General features: G+C 35.3%; 1 protein-coding gene across 1 annotated transcript; it reads left to right on the forward strand.

Moving 5' to 3' along the window:
- The first annotated feature begins 2,700 nt into the window (after positions 1 to 2,700).
- LOC110443280 lies at positions 2,701 to 21,168 on the forward strand. The gene is made up of 13 exons (XM_021487415.1): positions 2,701 to 2,806; positions 6,478 to 6,624; positions 7,240 to 7,478; positions 9,452 to 9,626; positions 13,462 to 13,606; positions 14,052 to 14,166; positions 14,711 to 14,873; positions 15,115 to 15,326; positions 15,653 to 15,769; positions 16,383 to 16,412; positions 20,362 to 20,391; positions 20,743 to 20,821; positions 21,029 to 21,168. The coding sequence occupies exons 1-13, from the start codon at positions 2,761 to 2,763 to the stop codon at positions 21,166 to 21,168; spliced, it is 1,638 nt and encodes a 545-aa protein (XP_021343090.1). The 5' UTR covers positions 2,701 to 2,760.
- The last annotated feature ends 240 nt before the right edge of the window (positions 21,169 to 21,408 follow it).

Raw genomic sequence — 21,408 nt, forward strand, 5'->3', positions numbered from 1 at the left:
CTCTGCTAGGTTTTGTTTCCAGTTTACGTTAGCTCTAACTTCTCTCTCTGCTGGGTTTTTATATCTAGTTTATATTTCTAGTTAACATTTCCTCTAGCTTCTGTATTGGGTTTCATATCAAGTTTACATTATCATAATTTACTCTTATTTTTATCATATTACCAGCAAGAACTCCATTGAATACTCAACTATTTTTTATGTTTTCCTGATATTTAAAAAACAGTAAAATCTTACGTCACCTGTCAATGTATAGAAACATCTTACCTTCACAAAATCGAAACATGGGTATGAATCGGTAACTACAGTTGCGGGATCGCACAACGTTACACGATGTGCGGTGTGCGCACGATGTGTGCACGGTGTGTGAACGGTGTGTGCACGATGGGCGAACGATAAAAAGCTGAACGATCATTGCTTGCGCACATATGTGTGCACGATGGACGGACGTTGTGCGATAACAATCGTGGTTGGTGTAAATTGAGGAATGCCTTAACAATTTATACGGTTTCGTGTTTAAACATGTAAACTTGATGTTTACGTATGTTTCTATATTCTAGCAACATCTATATACTTATCTTTCCGTCTATATATTCTTATATTGAGGAATTGTGTTTTCTGTGTTTTTAAACAAACTTAATCGACACATGTAAAATTACAACACAGTATCAGCAATACAGGTAAACATAACCACTTTGTACATGTACCTGGACCGTAGTTTTCTCCCCGCCTGGGGCATTTACGTAACTCGTCGGGTAAGGCCGGGGTGTGAAAATCCAGGTGAAGGGGAGCTATAGGCAAGCGAATGCAAATAACAAATACTATTCATTACGGTCAAACGGTATCGCATATCAGCTCTGTGTGTCAGGCACTGGTCAGGTAAAACTCCGGACACTCATAAAATTGTTATTTACCTGTTCTGTTACCTTGGAGCCAAACCCATTCTTGACAGCCTAACGGTCGCTGTAATACTGTGTAACACGCATTGTGAAATTGTATAATCTTGATTATTGTGATGAGAAATTACAGATATATACACAGTGTACATTATCGGATACAAGCCTTCCGTATTTTTGTCATTCCGTAATTTTGATCTACAAATGATACCAAATCGCACAGTTGTGCGGAGAGAAGCGCACAACGGGGCGAACGATTGCTAAATCGCACAGTTGTGCGCACCATGTGTGGACGATGTGCGGACGGTGTGTGAACGATGTATGCACGGTGTGCGCACGCTATTTTTGGTGTGTTGTGCGGTACCACAACTGTATATAACATATCAGTATGGCATCATTCATGATACATTTATCTAAATAGCAGAGTAATGCCTACAGTATTTACTCTAAATAACAGACACATACCTACAGTATTTACTCTAAATAACAGGCACATACCTACAGTGTTTACTCTAAATAACTGACACATAACTACAGTGTTTACTCGAAATAACAGACACATCCCTACAGTATTTACTCTTAATAACAGACACATACCTACATTATTTACTCTTAATAACAGACACACATCTACAGTATTTACTCTTAATAACAGACACATACCTACAGTGTTTACTCTAAATAACAGACACATACCTACAGTATTTACTCTAAATAACAGACACATACCTACAGTGTTTACTCTAAATAACAGACACATACCTACAGTGTTTACTCTAAATAACAGACACATACCTACAGTATTTACTCTAAATAACAGACACATACCTACAGTGTTTACTCTAAATAGCAGACACATACCTACAGTATTTACTCTAAATAACAGACACATACCTACAGTGTTTACTCTAAATAACAGACACATACCTACAGTGTTTACTCTAAATAACAGACACATACCTACAGTATTTACTCTAAATAACAGACACATACCTACAGTGTTTACTCTAAATAACAGACACATACCTACAGTATTTACTCTAAATAACAGACACATACCTACAGTATTTACTCTAAATAGCAGACACATACCTACAGTATTTACTCTAAATAGCAGACACACACCTACAGTATGGACGACACTAAAATATGTCGTTTATCAGAATGTTTTGATAAAAAATTATGAAAAACACAATTGTGTTAATACAAGAAGAAATTGTCTCTGTATGTAATTTGTTAGAAGTAAACGATGTTGGAAATGTGATTTTTTTTCTCTTTTTGCGTAGTTTTTCTGATTTTGAATGGAGGTACAAACACTGCAATAAGTGTAAATAAGTCGGTTGATGTAACACACGTATGCTTTGTGACGAATTTTCAACGAAGTGTAATCTGTGATGAAATAAAACATAATCACATTATTCGAACCACAAATACCTGTATATGTAAAACATATGATTGCTGTTGAAATACTTGCATGTTGATAAAATATTATGTCTTTCTTAACCGAACTTGTTACAGCAGAACTTTGATAAAACTTCACAGTTTTGCTTGAATAATACTTCATTATATACATGTGAATGTATTTGTATTACCTTGTAGAAACCTTTTAACGTGTAAGGAAAATCTCATCTGTGTAAACAGAATGATCATTGAACCAATATTTTTTCTGCAAGGTTGACCGAATGTTATTTAAATGACATGGGAACAATGATTTCTAAACCAATATTTTTCTGCAAGGTCGACCAAATGGGATTTAACTGACACGGGAACAATGATTCCCTAAATATACGCAATAGAGGGTTGCACCTAAGACACGTCACTCCTTGTGCGTTGATAGTACCCCTACAGCCGTCCTTGTGAATCCGCCATGAGTTCAGGCGTATCATGTCTTCAGGCAACGAAAAATGCAGCAGGTTGGTATACTTAAAGATAGTGTTGTATGAATATATTGACAGAGATCTTTATATAAACGAATTATGTTTAATATATCGATTTGTATCGGTTTATAACATGTTATTCTCCCTTTTACACAAATTATGTATACCAAAACCTCCATTTTGTTTTTGTTGTCGCCTTGGCAACTGTTTGTTAAGCCGACCGATACCCCCCCTTTTTCCGACCTAACCAAACTTCATATAGCGCTTCCTTCATCAAAAGTGTTTGTTAAGATTTTGTATACTCACGCCTCATGACCTGCAACAATATAGAAGTTTCTCATTTGGGACTGCTTTCAGATCCGAGGGTCTAAATCTATCCGAGGGTCAGAGGTCAAATTCAAATCTGATTAATCTATTTTGCCACTTAACTTGATATTATTTAAAAACAAACACATTTTTTCAGATATGTTATGACCTGCTACATATATTTGTAGTTACTCTTAAAATAACTTAGACGTGTCATACCACGTGTTTTGTTTGTTTGCATTAATTGACATTCTCTTATACAATAAGGCATGGCCACCAGTATGCGCCAGAAAAGATCTATACGTGTATTTCACATAAATTATTCAGAGAAGAGCAACAAAATAGCACGTAGTTTATTGGTAACTGTAATTTTTATTTAAAACTTGTTTTTCTTACTTTCCCACTCTCTCTGGCATGATTTACCGCATATTTATTACAAACACCATTACATGCTACATGTATAACCCATTCGTACATATAAGTGATTATACACAAACAGAATATTTGAATTATTTGTGCATTATGATAAACTTAACATGATTGTACAGAGAATCAGTCCTGATCGCATAGTTGATAATGACATTGGTTGGAGTAGACAAATCCTCAGCTAAATTAATATAAGTACCAACATATAGTACCATGTAATAGTTAATTTAGTGTCAAATGGAGTATATGCACTATCAGACTTTGAAACAGTCTCCATTTCTAGAGAAATGAATTTAACTTGCCTTTGGTGAGTTATATTAATGCATATATTTTTATATTACAATAAAAAAAATCAAGATCAAATTCCCTTTCACAATTTGTTTATAAATATATAGTTTCACAATCACCACAGTAAGATTATGTTTATTGAATGGTTTACCTTATTTCCTAAATAAGATATATTATATCTCTTTTAAAGGAAATTTAGATTGATATCAAAGACAGTTTGGGCAAATATCCAATTTTCAAGTGATTACTTAAGAGCATGTTCACATTCATAAAACTTGAGTAAGAGAGTTCCATGTACTTGTTTACACAAGGTACACAGCGAATTATTTAGTACATTAATTGGGTAAGAGAGTTCCATGTACTTGTTTACACAAGTTACACAGCGAATTATTTAGTACATTAATTGAGTAAGAGAGTTCATGTACTTGTTTACACAAGGTACACAGCGATTTTTTTAGTACATTAATTGAGTAAGAGAGTTCCATGTATTTGCTTACACAAGGTACACAGCGGATTATTTAGTACATTAATTGAGTAAGAGAGTTTCATGTACTTGCTTACACAAGGTACACAGCGAATTTTTTAGTACATTAATTGAGTAAGAGAGTTTCATGTACTTGCTTACACAAGGTACACAGCGAATTATTTAGTACATTATTTGAGTAAGAGAGTTTCATGTACTTGTTTACACAAGGTACACAGCGAATTATTTAGTACATTAAGTGAGTAAGAAAACTATTGGTTTCCTGTATTCTGTGTGTAAGTCTGTACTAAAACAATATGAGTGTTACCTCAGTTGTTGTTCTAAAAACTTATGTATTGAGCAATGTATCTGCATAGTAGCCCCGTTTTCTTCTGTTTATATATCTTGTGTTAAATGTTCTTTTAGAAATAACGATATCATATCTCTAGAATATGTTGTGTGTCAGTGGCCATATATGTGTAGGGGAGCTTCTCAAACCATTAAATAGTGTGCATAGTTGGGAGAAATCATCGTTTCAGCAGACATCTTCCTATGAATAACGAAAATTTCTTACATTACAGACCATATCTGATTAACACTTTGATAGAATACTGGAGAGTTATCTACCTTGACTTGTGTTTCAAACCACAATGATAGTGTCAGTTAAGTTTTTGTTTCTCAATGTATTCAGTATAAGTTACTAAAGCCTCCTTCAAAAAGGGTTTTTCATATTTCCGATATAGCTTTATTAGTATAATAGTTGTCTACGAGGACTACGTACTGACACCTGTCTGCAAATATCTATCTCCGCCAAGGATAACACAGACAAAATATCATCGTGTGCTAAGTGAAACACGGAGTAACCTATCTACAAAGCGGTACCGGTATTTATGTTCACCACAGGTGTTTGTAAAATTGTCACATTTAAATGACAATTTTCTGATAGTTGTGATCTTTAAAAACAATTCAGCTGTTGAATATTAACCAATGTATCATAAGGGAGATAACACTCGCGAGGTACATATCACTGTAAGTTCAGCATAGCTACACAACCATCAATATTTGTCAATATTACGTTAATGTTGACTAATGTACCTACTCATAAAATATTGCGACAGGACCATTGGTACTGTCCTTTCGTTTGTGATAGAAAATGACACTAAATTATAAATGAAAATAATATCAGACCAGTTCAGACATTACACTATTTAACAGCTGTTCATGGAAAAATGTATTGTCACCGGGTGCTCAGTTTTTAACATCAAAACTCGGACAAGTTGTTTATGTATATATCTTTTTGTTACTGGCTCCGAGAAACCTACATTACAGGACAATACAATAAATGCATTTACCCTCTCATATACATATAATAAATACTACACAACTTCCGCGCCGACCGAGGTACCGGACCTCTGAATACAAACCGCTATAACTATATTAATTCAAATAACTAAATGTTACAATCACGCGATAGATATTACATTAGTACGGTTATACATACCGGGTATGATGTTCCTAGTATAGCCTGCTAATACATGCTGGCGGCAATATGTATTCACGCCCTCTATATAGTCAATATATCAACGCCTCTATCAGTCAATCTGGAGTACAGATCCGTCTCTCACGAGTCGGATTGTAAGAATGACCACTGGGCAGTAAGTATTTACCCAGTAGCCAGAATAAAGTGGCGGGTATACAGAGTGCTTTATTCGTGCAAGGGGCAGGTCCAAGGTCTACGTCGTAAGTACAATTCAGTCAGAATGTTACAACACAGGTACATGCATTCGGAACTGATGACGTCACATACACTGTTTACCAGACGGGACAACACACGTGTATACAGACAGTTAACAGCACTCGTTGTAATATATAGATGCATAACCTCCATTAGGATACAGTGTTATATGGGAATTTACCGTCTATATTACTTCTCTGACCTATATATATATATAAACCATATATATACCTGGGTTACATACTCCCCTGCTGGGTGAAAATGTGTCCCACATTTGTTATTACCTTAAAATAACTAGGACTAAAAATATTTTAAAGCGAAATTTAGTCCTATCGCCTTGTCACAGCTACATAAGTCTGTATCATGTACTAAACCATGAAATTCATGCAGCGTTTTATACTAAATCAATTAAAACCTGCAGTAATTATCTGTATAAAAATATGTAATACAAATGCGTTTATTCTTTAAACGTTCGTTTTTGTATTGTAGCCACGAACAGCGGAGTGTCAACCTATACCACACAACAGCCCACACTTGCGGCCTTTCTGGTGGGAGATTCGATTGGATTCGTTCCAAAGCCATGGCCGAAAGCGAAATTCAAAGAAGCTCTAGTGGACACTCTCAAGGATTTTGGAAGTATTTTACAGATTTTACATTGGCTCAAAACCTAGATTGAAATTATAAAAGAATAATAAGGATGAAAAATATATACATTACTGATGAGATTCTCATGATGTTCTTTACTTTCTGTATTTTGTATCATAAGATCTTTCCTTTAGTTGGTGATAATCGCACATTTAAATTATAGATGTATGGAGACTACCCAAAAAACTCGAATACAAGTCATTATTAGTGAAAGGTTCTTGAGGTCGAATTCAGCTTAACAAAGTCCTAGAGCGTCAGTGATATCCAGACAAGTTTCCAAAAATATCTCAAATGTGCCCGAGTGGCGAAAACGTCATTCTAATGAGGCCCGCATCATGTTTTAATTTTAACATTTTAGTATTTCTCTAAGATTCTATCCAACGAAATCATTATAATTATGCCGATGACAATGACACGAAATATGATGTAAAAGGAATGAACATGACACCGAACGTCTCGCTTAGCAAAGAATATCAGATGAGTTATCGAGGGAGTTGTCTACTCTTATATTTTAGAATCATATGAAGTTTTTTGTTTCGGAATTTCTTTCCGTTTTGTTGTATACAGTTTTTTATGTTTTGACAATGTCTTTTAAATCCCACTTAGATCCTTGGGTTTTCTGTGAATGCATAAATCCACCAAACCCTGAAAAGAAAACGAATGACCAAAGGTGGTTGACGGTCACCAAGCTGGCTATGGACGCCAGAAAGGAGTTTAGGCAAATGCTGAAACCGAGCGAAGAACATACAAACGTAGACGAGAACAAGGGAAAGAAACCAGGAGACAAATGGGACCTAGCGAAGTCTGAAGACGACCCGAACACGTTCTGCTTGATAGGAATTAAGGTGAAGTGTATGTGTAAAATAAGTGTATTATTCTAGTAACATATACTTTATGATTTGTTTATCAATAAGCTGAAATGACTTGGACGCGAAAGTCGATCTTTGATGTCGTATCTATGCTTTGTTAATGCAACACTCGACCGCTGATATAATCTAATAATATTTTATGACTCGTTCCGTCGAATCATTCATGCAATTCATTTCAAACATCTCGAATAAATGTGACACACTTAACTCAAATTCATATATAAAGATCTAAAGATTTTACAGTAACACTATTGGGAATTAGAGCAGTGCCAGGTGATCCACAGGCCTTATACTTCTAACAGTCTGTCCGATCATTTTTTAAACGGATCAGCGGTTAGTATCCCTTCATAAAGCAACCCTCCATAAAAACTATTAGAACAAATCGTCGAAACAAACTGACGAGGATATGTAAGAAACAAAGCCTGATGATAACGACAATCACACATACCAGGTGTGACAAACTGACGAGGGTATGTAAGAAACAACATCTGATGATAACGACAATCACACCTACCAGGTGTTACAAACTGACGAGGGTATGTAAGAAACAACATCTGATGATAACGACAATCACACCTACCAGGTGTTACAAACTGACGAGGGTATGTAAGAAACAACATCTGATGATAACGACAATCACACCTACCAGGTGTTACAAACTGACGAGGGTATGTAAGAAACAACATCTGATGATAACGACAATCACACCTACCAGGTGTTACAAACTGACGAGGGTATGTAAGAAACAACATCTGATGATAACGACAATCACACCTACCAGGTGTTACAAACTGACGAGGGTATGTAAGAAACAACATCTGATGATAACGACAATCACACCTACCAGGTGTTACAAACTGACGAGGGTATGTAAGAAACAACATCTGATGATAACGACAATCACACCTACCAGGTGTTACAAACTGACGAGGGTATGTAAGAAACAACATCTGATGATAACGACAATCACACCTACCAGGTGTTACAAACTGACGAGGGTATGTAAGAAACAACATCTGATGATAACGACAATCACACCTACCAGGTGTTACAAACTGACGAGGGTATGTAAGAAACAACATCTGATGATAACGACAATCACACCTACCAGGTGTTACAAACTGACGAGGGTATGTAAGAAACAACATCTGATGATAACGACAATCACACCTACCAGGTGTTACAAACTGACGAGGGTATGTAAGAAACAACATCTGATGATAACGACAATCACACCTACCAGGTGTTACAAACTGACGAGGGTATGTAAGAAACAACATCTGATGATAACGACAATCACACCTACCAGGTGTTACAAACTGACGAGGGTATGTAAGAAACAACATCTGATGATAACGACAATCACACCTACCAGGTGTTACAAACTGACGAGGGTATGTAAGAAACAACATCTGATGATAACGACAATCACACCTACCAGGTGTTACAAACTAACGAGGGTATGTAAGAAACAACATCTGATGATAACGACAATCACACACACCAGGTGTTTTTAACGTAACCAACTCACCAAACCAAGCCCATGTATTTGTTTACAAGTTTACATGCTTATAGGTTTATATTATAAATACACATATATTCAATAGTTTACCTACACAGTTATATATCATGAAAGGAACATTAAGAATAATGCTAATATAATTTGAAACAGTATATTCGTGATTATAAAATTGCAAAGTTAGATTATGAACGTAAACATGTTTTATTTGTTAAGGTTTTGTATTTCACACCTATGGACCAGTACCTGTATCTAACATCTGACCATACGCAGCATTTCCTATGATAAATGCAGTGACAACTCACGAAAACGACAAAGGAGCATATATTCGTATCTAACTTTTTTTCAAATAGGATTATTAACATTTCAAAATTTCATTTTCCTTCATCGATATGGGAAAAAAATGATCAAAAATTGATTTGCTTTTCAGGAAAAAGAAGAAGGGAAAAAGATAATGATTCCTGAAAAGGTAAAACAGCTTCTAGATGAAAAAGAAAAGATCCAGTTGAACAATGTTTCTGAAACAATGCTCTTCTTAGAGGAAAAATTGTCTGCAATTATGATTACGCCACTGAAATTGAATAAAAATTCAGGAAAACAATTCAGTAAGTATGAACATCTTTGTTTATATCACAATATTGGAAATTGTGGTTAAAACTGCAATATGTAGGGTTGTATATTATTATCACGGAACAATATTATCTGTGTATCAGGTGAGGCTAGACAGACCGAAATTATATAGTCACTCATCATCAAATATTATGTTACTGTAGTTTTGTTTGATAACTAAATATAAAAAAAAACTGCCCAGTGAACGGCAGAAACATTTATATATATCACCGCCCACGTGTGAATACAAATTGTAACCATCGGAATATGACTTCCGAAAGTATATTGTAAATTATTCCCCTGTTTTGTACTATTATTTGAGGTTGTCTCTCGATCGGGCTCTGCTCTCTGTCATTGTAGAGTCAATAGGTTATTTCATTAAGAAAATCACAAAATATGATCGTTTATGAACTCAGTATTATATGGCTCTTTCCGTCGTGAAGTTGTTCTGTCGTTTATACTTCGGTAAAGCAAATAGTGTCTCCGACACTTCGACAACTCTAATTCCATAAAATACATATTTACTGATGATGCTTAACTTCTATACAGTAAAAGAGGCCATGTTACGACGGTGTTAATTGGCGACAAAAAAACTAATTGTATAATATCATAGTTCTACTTTATACACAAACAATGTACGTATTAAACGTGTCAACACGTTTTAAGACCGACTGGTCCCTTTGTCAAGCTATGAGTGAGTGAGCGATTTGTATTGTTTGCCTGTGCAACTGTAGCACCCTGTTGAATTAAGTGTCTATTTCATGTTTTTTCTTAAATATTGATTATGTGGATTTGATAGAAAATAAGTACTTTACTCCATGAGATTTGTTTAAGTGAGTAACCTATTCCGTTTGTGCATCTGCATCACGTGCCCTGTACTTTCGTTTTCAGGATACCTGTTACTAGGACCTGTATTATGCACATTGTATATGTGATGTCATGTGTAAGGTCTGACCACTTCGGAAATGAATGCGCAATGCGTTGCTTCTTTTCTGTCTCGTCTTTCTCCCCCTTCTCTCCCTTGCTTTCTTCACTTTGGCACCTACATTTACGATGGTATTGGAAAGCCTGAAATCTATATATGATCGATGGCTACTTGACTCGATTGGTAAACTCGGTAAGTGATTAAAAGGATCCTCAGCACCACATGCATGGTTGTCATTTACAGAATAAACATATAATTAATCTAATAGTATTGGGTAGATTATTATTTCAGACTTAACGTAAATTCCTCTGTCTAAATTAGTCGGGAGTAGAAATAAAATAAAAATTATATTCTATACCAAGGTTGTCTTTTATCTAGAAGTCGTAGAATTGTGTTCTTATCTTTTTAAATATTCGATTTTCGCGTCATGTTTTGTTTAAAATTACTGTGCGGTGTGTTCGATAGCAATTTGTCTAACATGTGTCTGTATTGTAAAATAAGTATTTGTATATCATTTTAGGGATTTAAATGTAATAAACCACAAGAAACATCAAAGGGATTGTCGAGTGATTTGTGCAAGAAAGACCCCCGATTCCACACAAGGATACGACTTAATTGTAAAGTTCATATGTCACTCGACATTGGACGTTTCGCCTATAGAAAATAGAGTTCACACACATTTAAACAAATATGTGACTGGTATGGTGTATGAGTCATTCAGATGACGATACAGGGATGCAGTGTGTAAACACTCTATCTCGTCACATAGTTTTCAAGTTCTTTATTTGTCCCCAAACGGTTCCCGAGGGGGAAGGGCTAATGGTTTGCACTCCGTCCGCCCGTCCGTCCGTCTGTCCGTCCGTCCTTTCTTACGTCCTTCCGTCCAAGAAGTTTGTCAGGGACATATCTTCTATACTATTTCACTATGGGTAACCTAACAGATTAAGTTCAATTTGACCTCACTGTGACCGATTCTTTGACCTTTGCCTTTGAAAACTTCTTTATTTCTTTAATGAGGATTGCATACAGCCCGGAGACTAATAGATGCTTTCCTCTTTAGAGTGCAAGATGTTGGTCTGTTTGACCTATGACTTGACCTTAACTTTTGAAAAAGTTTGTCCGGGGCATATCTTCTGTACTATTTCTCCTGAAGTAACAAGATTTGGTGTACACGGACATTTTGGGATGGCAGAGGTCAGAGTGCACAAATTAAGTCACAGTGATCTATGACTTAACATTTAATCTTTACTTTTGAGAAAGATTTCCTGGGCATATCTTATGTACTACTTCACCTGGAGTAATCAGATTTGGTGAACAAAGACATCTTGGTATGGCAGAGTGCAGAGTGCAAAAAGAAGGTCACTATGACCTCACTGTGACCTATGCTTTGACCTTTGACCTAAGCGTTTGAAAAAGTTCATCCGGGACATATCTTCTATAGTATTTCACCTAGAGTTACCAATTTTGGTGGAAAAGGACATCTTGGAATGGCAGAGTACATGGTTTAGGTCACAGTGACCTATGACTTGACCTTTGACCTTTATTTTTGAAACAGTTTGTCTGGGAAATATCTTCTACAAAAACATCTCGGGATATCGGAGTCACCAGGTTTGGTGTACAAAAACATATCGGGATATCGGAGTCACCAGGTTTGGGGTACAAAAACATCTCGGGATATCGGAGTCACCAGGTTTGGTGTACAAAAACATCTCGGGATATCGGAGTACAAGAAGTAGGTCACTATATATCCTCACTGTGACCGATGCTTCCTGACATAATTGATTTGTTTAGTAGATATCATTACCGGTGGGGAACTATGGATTGCCTTGCCTTGTTACATATACATACACCAAAAGTGCAATATTTACCGTGCAAAATACAAAATAACATTACACAACATTACACACACTCATAACACAATTACAAAAAGAAACGGTTCCATATATTTGGAGAGTGCAACTGAGCTATTTATAATAATTGTTTTTTTCTCGAATTTGCATATTTTATATATTTCCCTAATATTCTTTTGTTTTTTTCACACTCAGTAGTAGTCTTATCAATTTGCTTGGCTTATTAATGTTATAAGTTTCAAATAATTTGCTCGCAAATCAAAATAACATGGGTATTTAAGAATAAAATAAAACTCAACTTCAACATCATCTAAATTACAAACTCGACAATTCAGCCCTCTTTCTACATTTAAGTTATGGGAAGATAATCAATTTTTTTGTAATTTCTTTCAGATAATCTTTTTGTATGGGTTGGTATTCGTTGTACATGCAAGCAATACAAATCGCTCACTCAGTCATAGCTTGACAAAGGGACCAGTTGGTCTTTAAACGATGCGACACGTTCAATACGAACATTGTTCGAGTATAATGTAAAAATGTGGCACTACATTTTTCCAAGCTGATTATTCAGATTGAAGAAAATATTTCTTGTTTACAACCATACTGAAATATTATACTAGGCTTAAGGTAATATACTATCCCACAGTCACTTGTCACGTACATTATAACACGTGTACACGATGTGTGAACCCTAAATACCGGACAACATTCCTCGATGTTTACCAATCACATGATCCATTTATAAAGATAACAGACTTATCAGAGGTGCTCATGAAGTGTCTGAAAACAGAGAGATAAAGGTGATTAAACGGAGGCAATTGATGTTGTTTACTCAGTGTACGCTATGTTCCTCTAAGCAGAGGTGGTAAACGACCAGACTTACGGTATTTTGTGTTTGGTATGTTTAGTCTTACTATCACCGTTTGACCTGCAACGTTTACAATTATGTTGAAAAGTTAAGAGTAATATATAACATAGAAATCAAATAGTTTTGTCTATTGCCAGTAATAAAATATCATTCTACGTAATTATAACTGTTCAAATTTTCCTGATTAGAAATGAAATTACCAACCATTGTTGTGGTGGTTGAGGGTGACCTTGACACAATTAACCACGTGGCCAGAGCTGTAGAGAACAACATTCCAGTACTGTTGGTGCGGGGATCTGGAATGGCCGCGGATCTGATTGGATACTGTTTGGAGTAAGATTTGCTATATCTGTGACACCTGTATTTTTGTATTTTTAAGTGGTAATTGTATCAATAATAGAATAAACGAGGTTGGAGACTTACGTTAATGAAGGTTTTATAAATGTCATATCGCTCAATTGTTATTCTTAATTAAAGCTCAGTTTTGATGCTAGGTCTGCGGAAAGGTTGGTTACACAGGTCAAAGCAATTTCTAAACATTTCACTAGAAATCTTTAAGGAGTGTTGGACACAAGCTTTAACCTTATATATTCCAAACAAATCCTCAAAGAGTAGGAAACGTTCAACTCATATCCGTATAAGCTGATTTAACTCCATCGAATCGGGGAACTATTCCGTATCATGGTATACTCCCATTTTGGAGAGCTAATTAGCTAAACGGATGAAAAATGATTTTTAAAACACTAACAAAACTAAGAAACGTTTGATTGATTTGTAGAGATGATGTCGCTCTGAAGACTCGTGCACCGTTGCTGTTCGGGATTTGTTTCACCAAGGAAAACTTCAAATCGTTAGAAAATGATATAGAGACCATCAAGAACAATAGAAGCAAGGTAAATCAAACTGCATATCCTGGTTTTGACATAAACAGGCTAACGATTGATCATATGAAAACATATTACAAATGTGTGTTTATATTGCCTCCGTAACGAAGACGCAGCAGGCCATGATCAAAAGATCAGAGTATCGTGACATTTAAATTTGCTTTCATTACATGTTGAGCTATGACATTTCTTCACCGGATTGAAAATTGTTCACATTTATACAACATCATCAATCATTTTTTAAGATATACAGGGCATTAGCCAACACTAACAACATTTGGATATACACGCAATTTGTCAGGAAGTTAAAATCTCGGAGTACGGCATAACTTTTTATGATAAATATGTTTTTACGAATCGTTGTTAAGGTTTCAACGAATTTTCTTAATCTAACATTATCATTTATTATGAAAAACAGTTGTTTGGGTTGTCTTAAAAACATTCATTGATGTGTGTTTCCTATTTTTATTTTTAGAGTCCGGATATTTTAGTTTGGTTTTGAATGTTGTGTGCGGCGGACTATTGATACCCTATCCCTTTCCTCGCATTTTAGGTTTCTGAGTTTAACATACATACTGAAAGTACAACGTCTTTGAAAGACAAAGTGACAGAGAGTATTATTAGAACATGGGCAATGTCTCATGTTGAAGGAGGGGCTACGGCAGCAGTTTTCGACGAGTACCGGCCTGATATAAACCCTATAGCCGTGACCAATGGTGATGATGAGTCTTAAATCTTTGCAATTTTATTTCGAGAGGTAAAACAATGAAACTTAAGTATATGTCTGTCAGTTATGGTAATCACAATTACATGTATCTTGAAGATATTTCATTAAAATGATTACAAGATACATAACTTAGACAGTTTAAATTAATTGACATATAATTTAGAGTGACTGTTGAGTAATCTGTTGCAGTTACATACACTTTTCCTGATATATATTTTATATTACTTTAGATGTTCCGCCGCCAGCAGAGTATACAACCGCACCCAACAACATGACACGGCGGACTAGTAGGATTGTGCCAATATCTGAGCAGGCTGTCCGCCCTTCTAGTCAAACCGAAGAGGATCACATACAGAAAGAGTTAAAACCGTCACCAATAGCACTATACTTATTGTACCAGATGCTCCAAACTAGCCAAACAACTGTCATTGGCGACGGTGCGGTGAGTAGATACAATATTTAAATATATCCCAATTAAAAAACTACACCGTGACCTGAACCACACTTCATGTGAATTATATCAAATCCAAAAACGTCGCTACTCGCCAGTGACATTTGAATAGTAACAGGTGACTTAATAGAATACATATTCCTGGAGAAGGCTATGTTACGATATTGTGTATCCGTGGTGAGAACAACTTGCACATCTTGCAGCACAGGGATAAAGCATGGCTTCTAACACTTTGTTACATATGAAACGTGTTCCTCCATCATACATACATGTATATAACGTACGTGTAACTAATAAAACTTTATCTTTGTTTTAAGTTTGGCCGAGATCTTCTACTATACGCTCTAAAGGAGAACCTGTACGATATCACTGAAGTCCTGGTAGACAAAGGAGTGACACTCGAATTTTCACAAGCCAAAGATTTATATCAACAGGTAAGATATATCTCCCGGGTGACACACACAGTAGTATGTGATTATATATTATGATAAAAACACAAAATATTGAAATACTGATAGGTATACTTGTTAATGTACTTCACACTTTGTCTCCTAATCCCTGTTCCGTATTGATGTGAGGGGGATGATATGCTTTTTTTTACTTATCGTTCTTTTTATTTAAGGATATATGAATTAACTTAATATATCTAACTGTGAATTGAGGACCAGGTAAATAACATGTCTTTAATAACAGTTGCGATGATTCAGTATATTAAGATCGAAGAACTGGTGTACGGCGAGCCCTCAATATAATATTTAAAAAATATTTAGACTTATTTAAATATATAGCTCAAATGTGTTAATACTGGTTATTTTTGTCATAAACAAAATCATCAGATACATTTTTTAATGCACATACTAGAAACCGCTGGTGATTTTTAAAAAAGTATTTTTGATTATTCCTCCTGTGAACTTCATCCTTTCGATACATAGAGTAAAAAAAAACATTTGCTTAATTTGCATGATAAATGTACAATAATTAAGTGCGTTTTATTATCTTAGTACCAGTATTTTAGTCTCAAACATGATTTAATTTCCTATTTTGCAGCTATACGACGAAAGAAAGGAGAAAAGCCAGGTAAAATACTATCTCTAATTCTTTTATGATAAGACAAATGTTTACAGGAATGATGTTTTCTTCTTGTTCACGTTCACTAATGGGAACGACGAGCGTTCAAAACATCATTGTACATAGTTCTCATGATGCAACATCGTAGCGCAACCGATAATACGTCGTAGCTAAATGTACATACTCATTCATTTTACCTATACAGCTTCAATTATATGTATTGAACACTTCAGATGATACATTGTAGCTATACCGGTTACACATTGTAGCTATAGATGGCCCTCTGGTATATTGCATCTTGACCGCTTATACATTTTAGCAAAACCGCTCATACACTGTAGATATATCGCTTTTAAATTCTTGCACTAAAGCTAATTGTAGCTATACCGCAGATAATGTATAGCTATCCCGCTGATATATTGTAGCTATACAGCAGATATATTATAGCTATACCGCTGATACATTGTTACTTTACCGCGTATACAGTGTGGCTATACCGCTGACATATTGTAGCTTTACAGCAGATACATTATAGTTATACCGCGTATACAGTGTAGCTATACCGCTGACTTATTGTAACTTTACCCCTGATACATTGTAGCTATACCACAGATATATTGTAGCTATACCGATGACATACATGTATTGTAGCTTTTCCGTCAACACAGTATTACTACATCGCTGATATAGTGTAGCCTTTCCGCTAATACATTAAAGCTATACCCCTTATATATTGTAGCAATACCGCTGATACAATGTATAGCTATACCGCTGATTCATAGAAGCTATACCGCGGATCAATTATAGCTACACTGCTGATATATTGTAGCTATACCGCTGATACAATAAAGCTATACTGCTGATATATTGTAGCTATACTGCTGATACATTGAAGCTACACTGCTGATAAATTGTACATTATAGCTAAACGCTGACATATTGTAGCTTTTTCGCCAACACATTATTACTAAACCGTTGATATAGTGTAGCTTTTCCGCTGATACATTAAAGCTATACCGCTGATATATTGTAGCTATACCGCTAATATATTATAGCTATACCGCTGATATATTTTAGCTATACCGTTGCTATATTGTAACTATACCGCTGATATGTTACATTGTATAACTATACCACTGATACATAGAAGCTGCACTGCTGCTACATTATGGCTCTTATCACTGATTACATTGTAGCTATTGCCATTGATATAGTTAAGCTATCCTGCTGATTACGATATAGCTATTTCCCTGATATATTGTAGGTAAACAGCTGATATATTGTAGCTATTCCGCTAATATATTGTAGCTCTACCGTTGTTGATATATTTTACATTGTAGAAATACCGCTGATATATTGTAGCTATACCGCTGATATCTTTTACATTGAAGCTATACCGTTTAGCTATACCGTTGATATATTTTAGCTATACCGCTGATAAATTATAGCTATAACACTGATTTATTATTGCTATACCGCTGCTTTATTAAAGCAATACCGATTATACATTGTAGCTTTTTGCTGATACATTGTAGCTATACCACCGATATATTGTAGCTATGCCGCTGATACATTGAAGCTACACTGCTGATACATTGTACATTGTAGCTATACCATTGATATATTGTAGCTATGCCGCTGATACATTGAAGCTACACTGCTGATACATTGTACATTGTAGCTAAACGCTGACATATTGTAGCTTTTCCGCCAACACATAATTACTAAACCGTTGATATAGTGTAGCCTTTCCGCTGATACCTTAAAGCTATACAGCTGATATATTGTAGCTATACCGCTGATATATAATAGCTAAACCGCTGATATATTTTAGCTATACCGCTGCTAAATTATAACTATATTATAACTATATCGCTTATAATTATATTTTAGCTATACCGCTGATACATTAAAACTTCACTGCTGATAAATTGTAGCTATACCGCTGATATATTGTAGCTATACCACAGAAAGTGTTTAGCTATAACGCTGATACATTGTTACTTAACCGCGTCTACAGTGTAGCTATACCGCTGATATGTTGTAGCTATACCGATGAAAAATTGTAGCTTTTCCGTCAACACAGTATTACTACATCGCTGATATAGTGTAGCCTTTCCGCTGATACATTAAAGCTATACCCCTTATATATTGTAGCAGTACTGCTGATACATTGAAGCTACACTGCTGATACATTGTACATTGTAGCTAAACGTTGACATATTGTAGCTTTTCCGCAATCACATTATTACTAAACCGTTGATATAGTGTAGCTTTTCCGCTGATACATTAAAGCTATACCGCTGATACATGATACAATGTATAGCTAAACCGCTGATTCATAGAAGCTATACCGCGGATCAATTATAGCTACACTGCTGATACATTGTACATTGTAGCTAAACGCTGACATATTGTAGCTTTTCCGCAAACACATTATTACTAAACCGTTGATATAGTGTAGCCTTTCCGGTGATACATTAAAGCTATACCCCGCGTATACAGTGTAGCTATACCGCTGATACATTGAAGCTAAACTGCTGATATATTAAAGCTATACCGCTGATACATTGTAGCTATACCCCTGATATATTGTAGCCATACTGCTCATGCATTGTAGCTATATCCCTGATATAGTGTAGCTATACCGCTGATACATTGAAGCTACACTGCTGATATATTAAAGCTATACCGCTGATACATTGAAGCTACACTGCTGATACAGTGTAGCTATACCGCGCATACATTAAAGCTACACTGCTGATATATTATAGCTATACCACTGATACATAGAAGCTATAACGCTGATATGTTATAACTATACCGCTGATACATAGAAGCTACACTGCTGATGCATTGTAGCTATACCGCTGATATATTATAGCTACACTGCTGATACATTGAAGCTACACTGCTGATACATTGTAGCTATACCCCTGATGTATTGTAGCCATACTGCTCATGCATTGTAGCTATACCCCTGATATATTGTAGCTATACCGCTAATACATTGAAGCTACACTGCTGATATATTTAAGCTATACCGCTGATACATTGAAGCTACACTGCCGATACACTGAAGCTACACTGCTGATACAATGTAGCTATACCACGCATACATTACAGCTACACTGCTGATATATTATAGCTATACCACTGATACATTAAAGCTATACCGCTGATATGTTATAACTATACCGCTGATACATAGAAGCTGCACTGTTGCTACATTATAGCTCTTATCACTGATTACATTGTAGCTATTGCCATTGATATAGTTAAGCTATCCTGCTGATTACGATGTAGCTATTTCGCAGATATATTATATTTATTATATTTATTAGGTATACAGCTGATATATTGTAGCTATACCGCTGATATATTGTAGCTATACCGCTGATATATTTTAACTAAACCGCTGACATATTGTAGCTATACCGTTCTTGATATATTTTACATTGTAGCTATACCGCTGATAAATTGTAGCCATACCGCTGATATCTTTTATATTGTAACTATGCCGTTTAGCTATACCGCTGATATATTTTAGCTATGCCGCTGATTTATTATTGCTATACCGCTGATTTATTATAGCAATACCGATTGTACATTGTAGCTTTTTGCTGATACATTGTAGCTATACCACTGATATATTGTAGCTATACCGCTGATATATTGTAGCTAGACCCATTATGCATTGAAGCTATACCGCTGATATATTATAGCTATACCGTTGATAAATTGTAGCAATTTACAGGACCGATTATACATAATATTATTTCCTTAATGACTGAAACTATCCTTTAGGATTAGGAAAAACAACAAAGTTTAAAATGGATACGAATATTTACATACTATAAAATCCATCGTAATTATTGGCTGATGTGTTTTGAAATCCGGCTAACTTATAATCACTTGCGTGACATACATTCTCAAACAGATCTCCATTATCTTACAGATACGGTCATGTATCGCAGAAATCATAAAGGTACGTATACAAAAGTGTATTTGGTATTTAAACGATAGATATGATTGGGCAGAAAAATAAAACTTCATCTGACAGATACTAAGTGACTTCATATATGCAATTTTACTAATAAAATAACGAGGATAAGATTTGTCGTGACCATAACTTGTATAGACATACTGATTAATTCCAGCACATTATGTACTCCACCTATGTCCAGACACGGTCACATGACAACAGATATCAACAATAAATACAAACACACCTAAACAGCTGTACTGAAGAACCTTATAATTACACGGACACTGAAACATCAGCAAATCAATATTAAGCACTATAGGCTCCTGTTTTTAAACCCAACAAAATTTTCAGCTTCCCGGCGACGAGGCCTTCCCAAAGAAAAGAGAAGATGTATGGGAGGTTGGATGCGACATTATTCCCTATAAAATTGGTGAGTGATTGACGTACATAAATTATTTACTTGTTATATGTCGCTATAGTTGAATTATGCAAATAAATAGCACGCCATTTATCTTATTTTAATATCTTATATACGATTGGTGCAATGCTTACTAAATCTTGCTCAAGTGGTGAACTGTTGTTTTTACTTGTTAACACCACGGGAAGTTCCATCAATCTCAATATATTTTTATTTCAGCAAAGAAAGAAAAGAAGGAGCCTGAGGGGGATAATTTGATGACGCCATCTGATTTACTCTTGTGGGCAGTGTTGACAAACAAAATGGAAATGGCAGAACTATTTTGGAAACGTTCTCCTGAGCCGATCCGTAAATATTAACAATATTCTTAATTGTTAGGATTTTTACGTATTTGTACTAAATATTGAAAAATTGAAGTTATATGTGGAATTATAAAAAAAGAAGACTATACAGTTCATGTAGAATACACAATAAAAACATGCAGAAATATATCAGAATATTATGAAGCAAAACAAAAATACCGCGGTGTCAACATAACCGCTATTCAAACTTATATCGATAAAAGTATGGCACGGCACAATATCTAACAAAGAAAACAA

The sequence above is a fragment of the Mizuhopecten yessoensis genome, unplaced genomic scaffold (assembly GCF_002113885.1).
Source record: "Mizuhopecten yessoensis strain PY_sf001 unplaced genomic scaffold, ASM211388v2 scaffold716337, whole genome shotgun sequence".
Classification (NCBI taxonomy): Eukaryota; Metazoa; Mollusca; class Bivalvia; order Pectinida; family Pectinidae; genus Mizuhopecten; species Mizuhopecten yessoensis.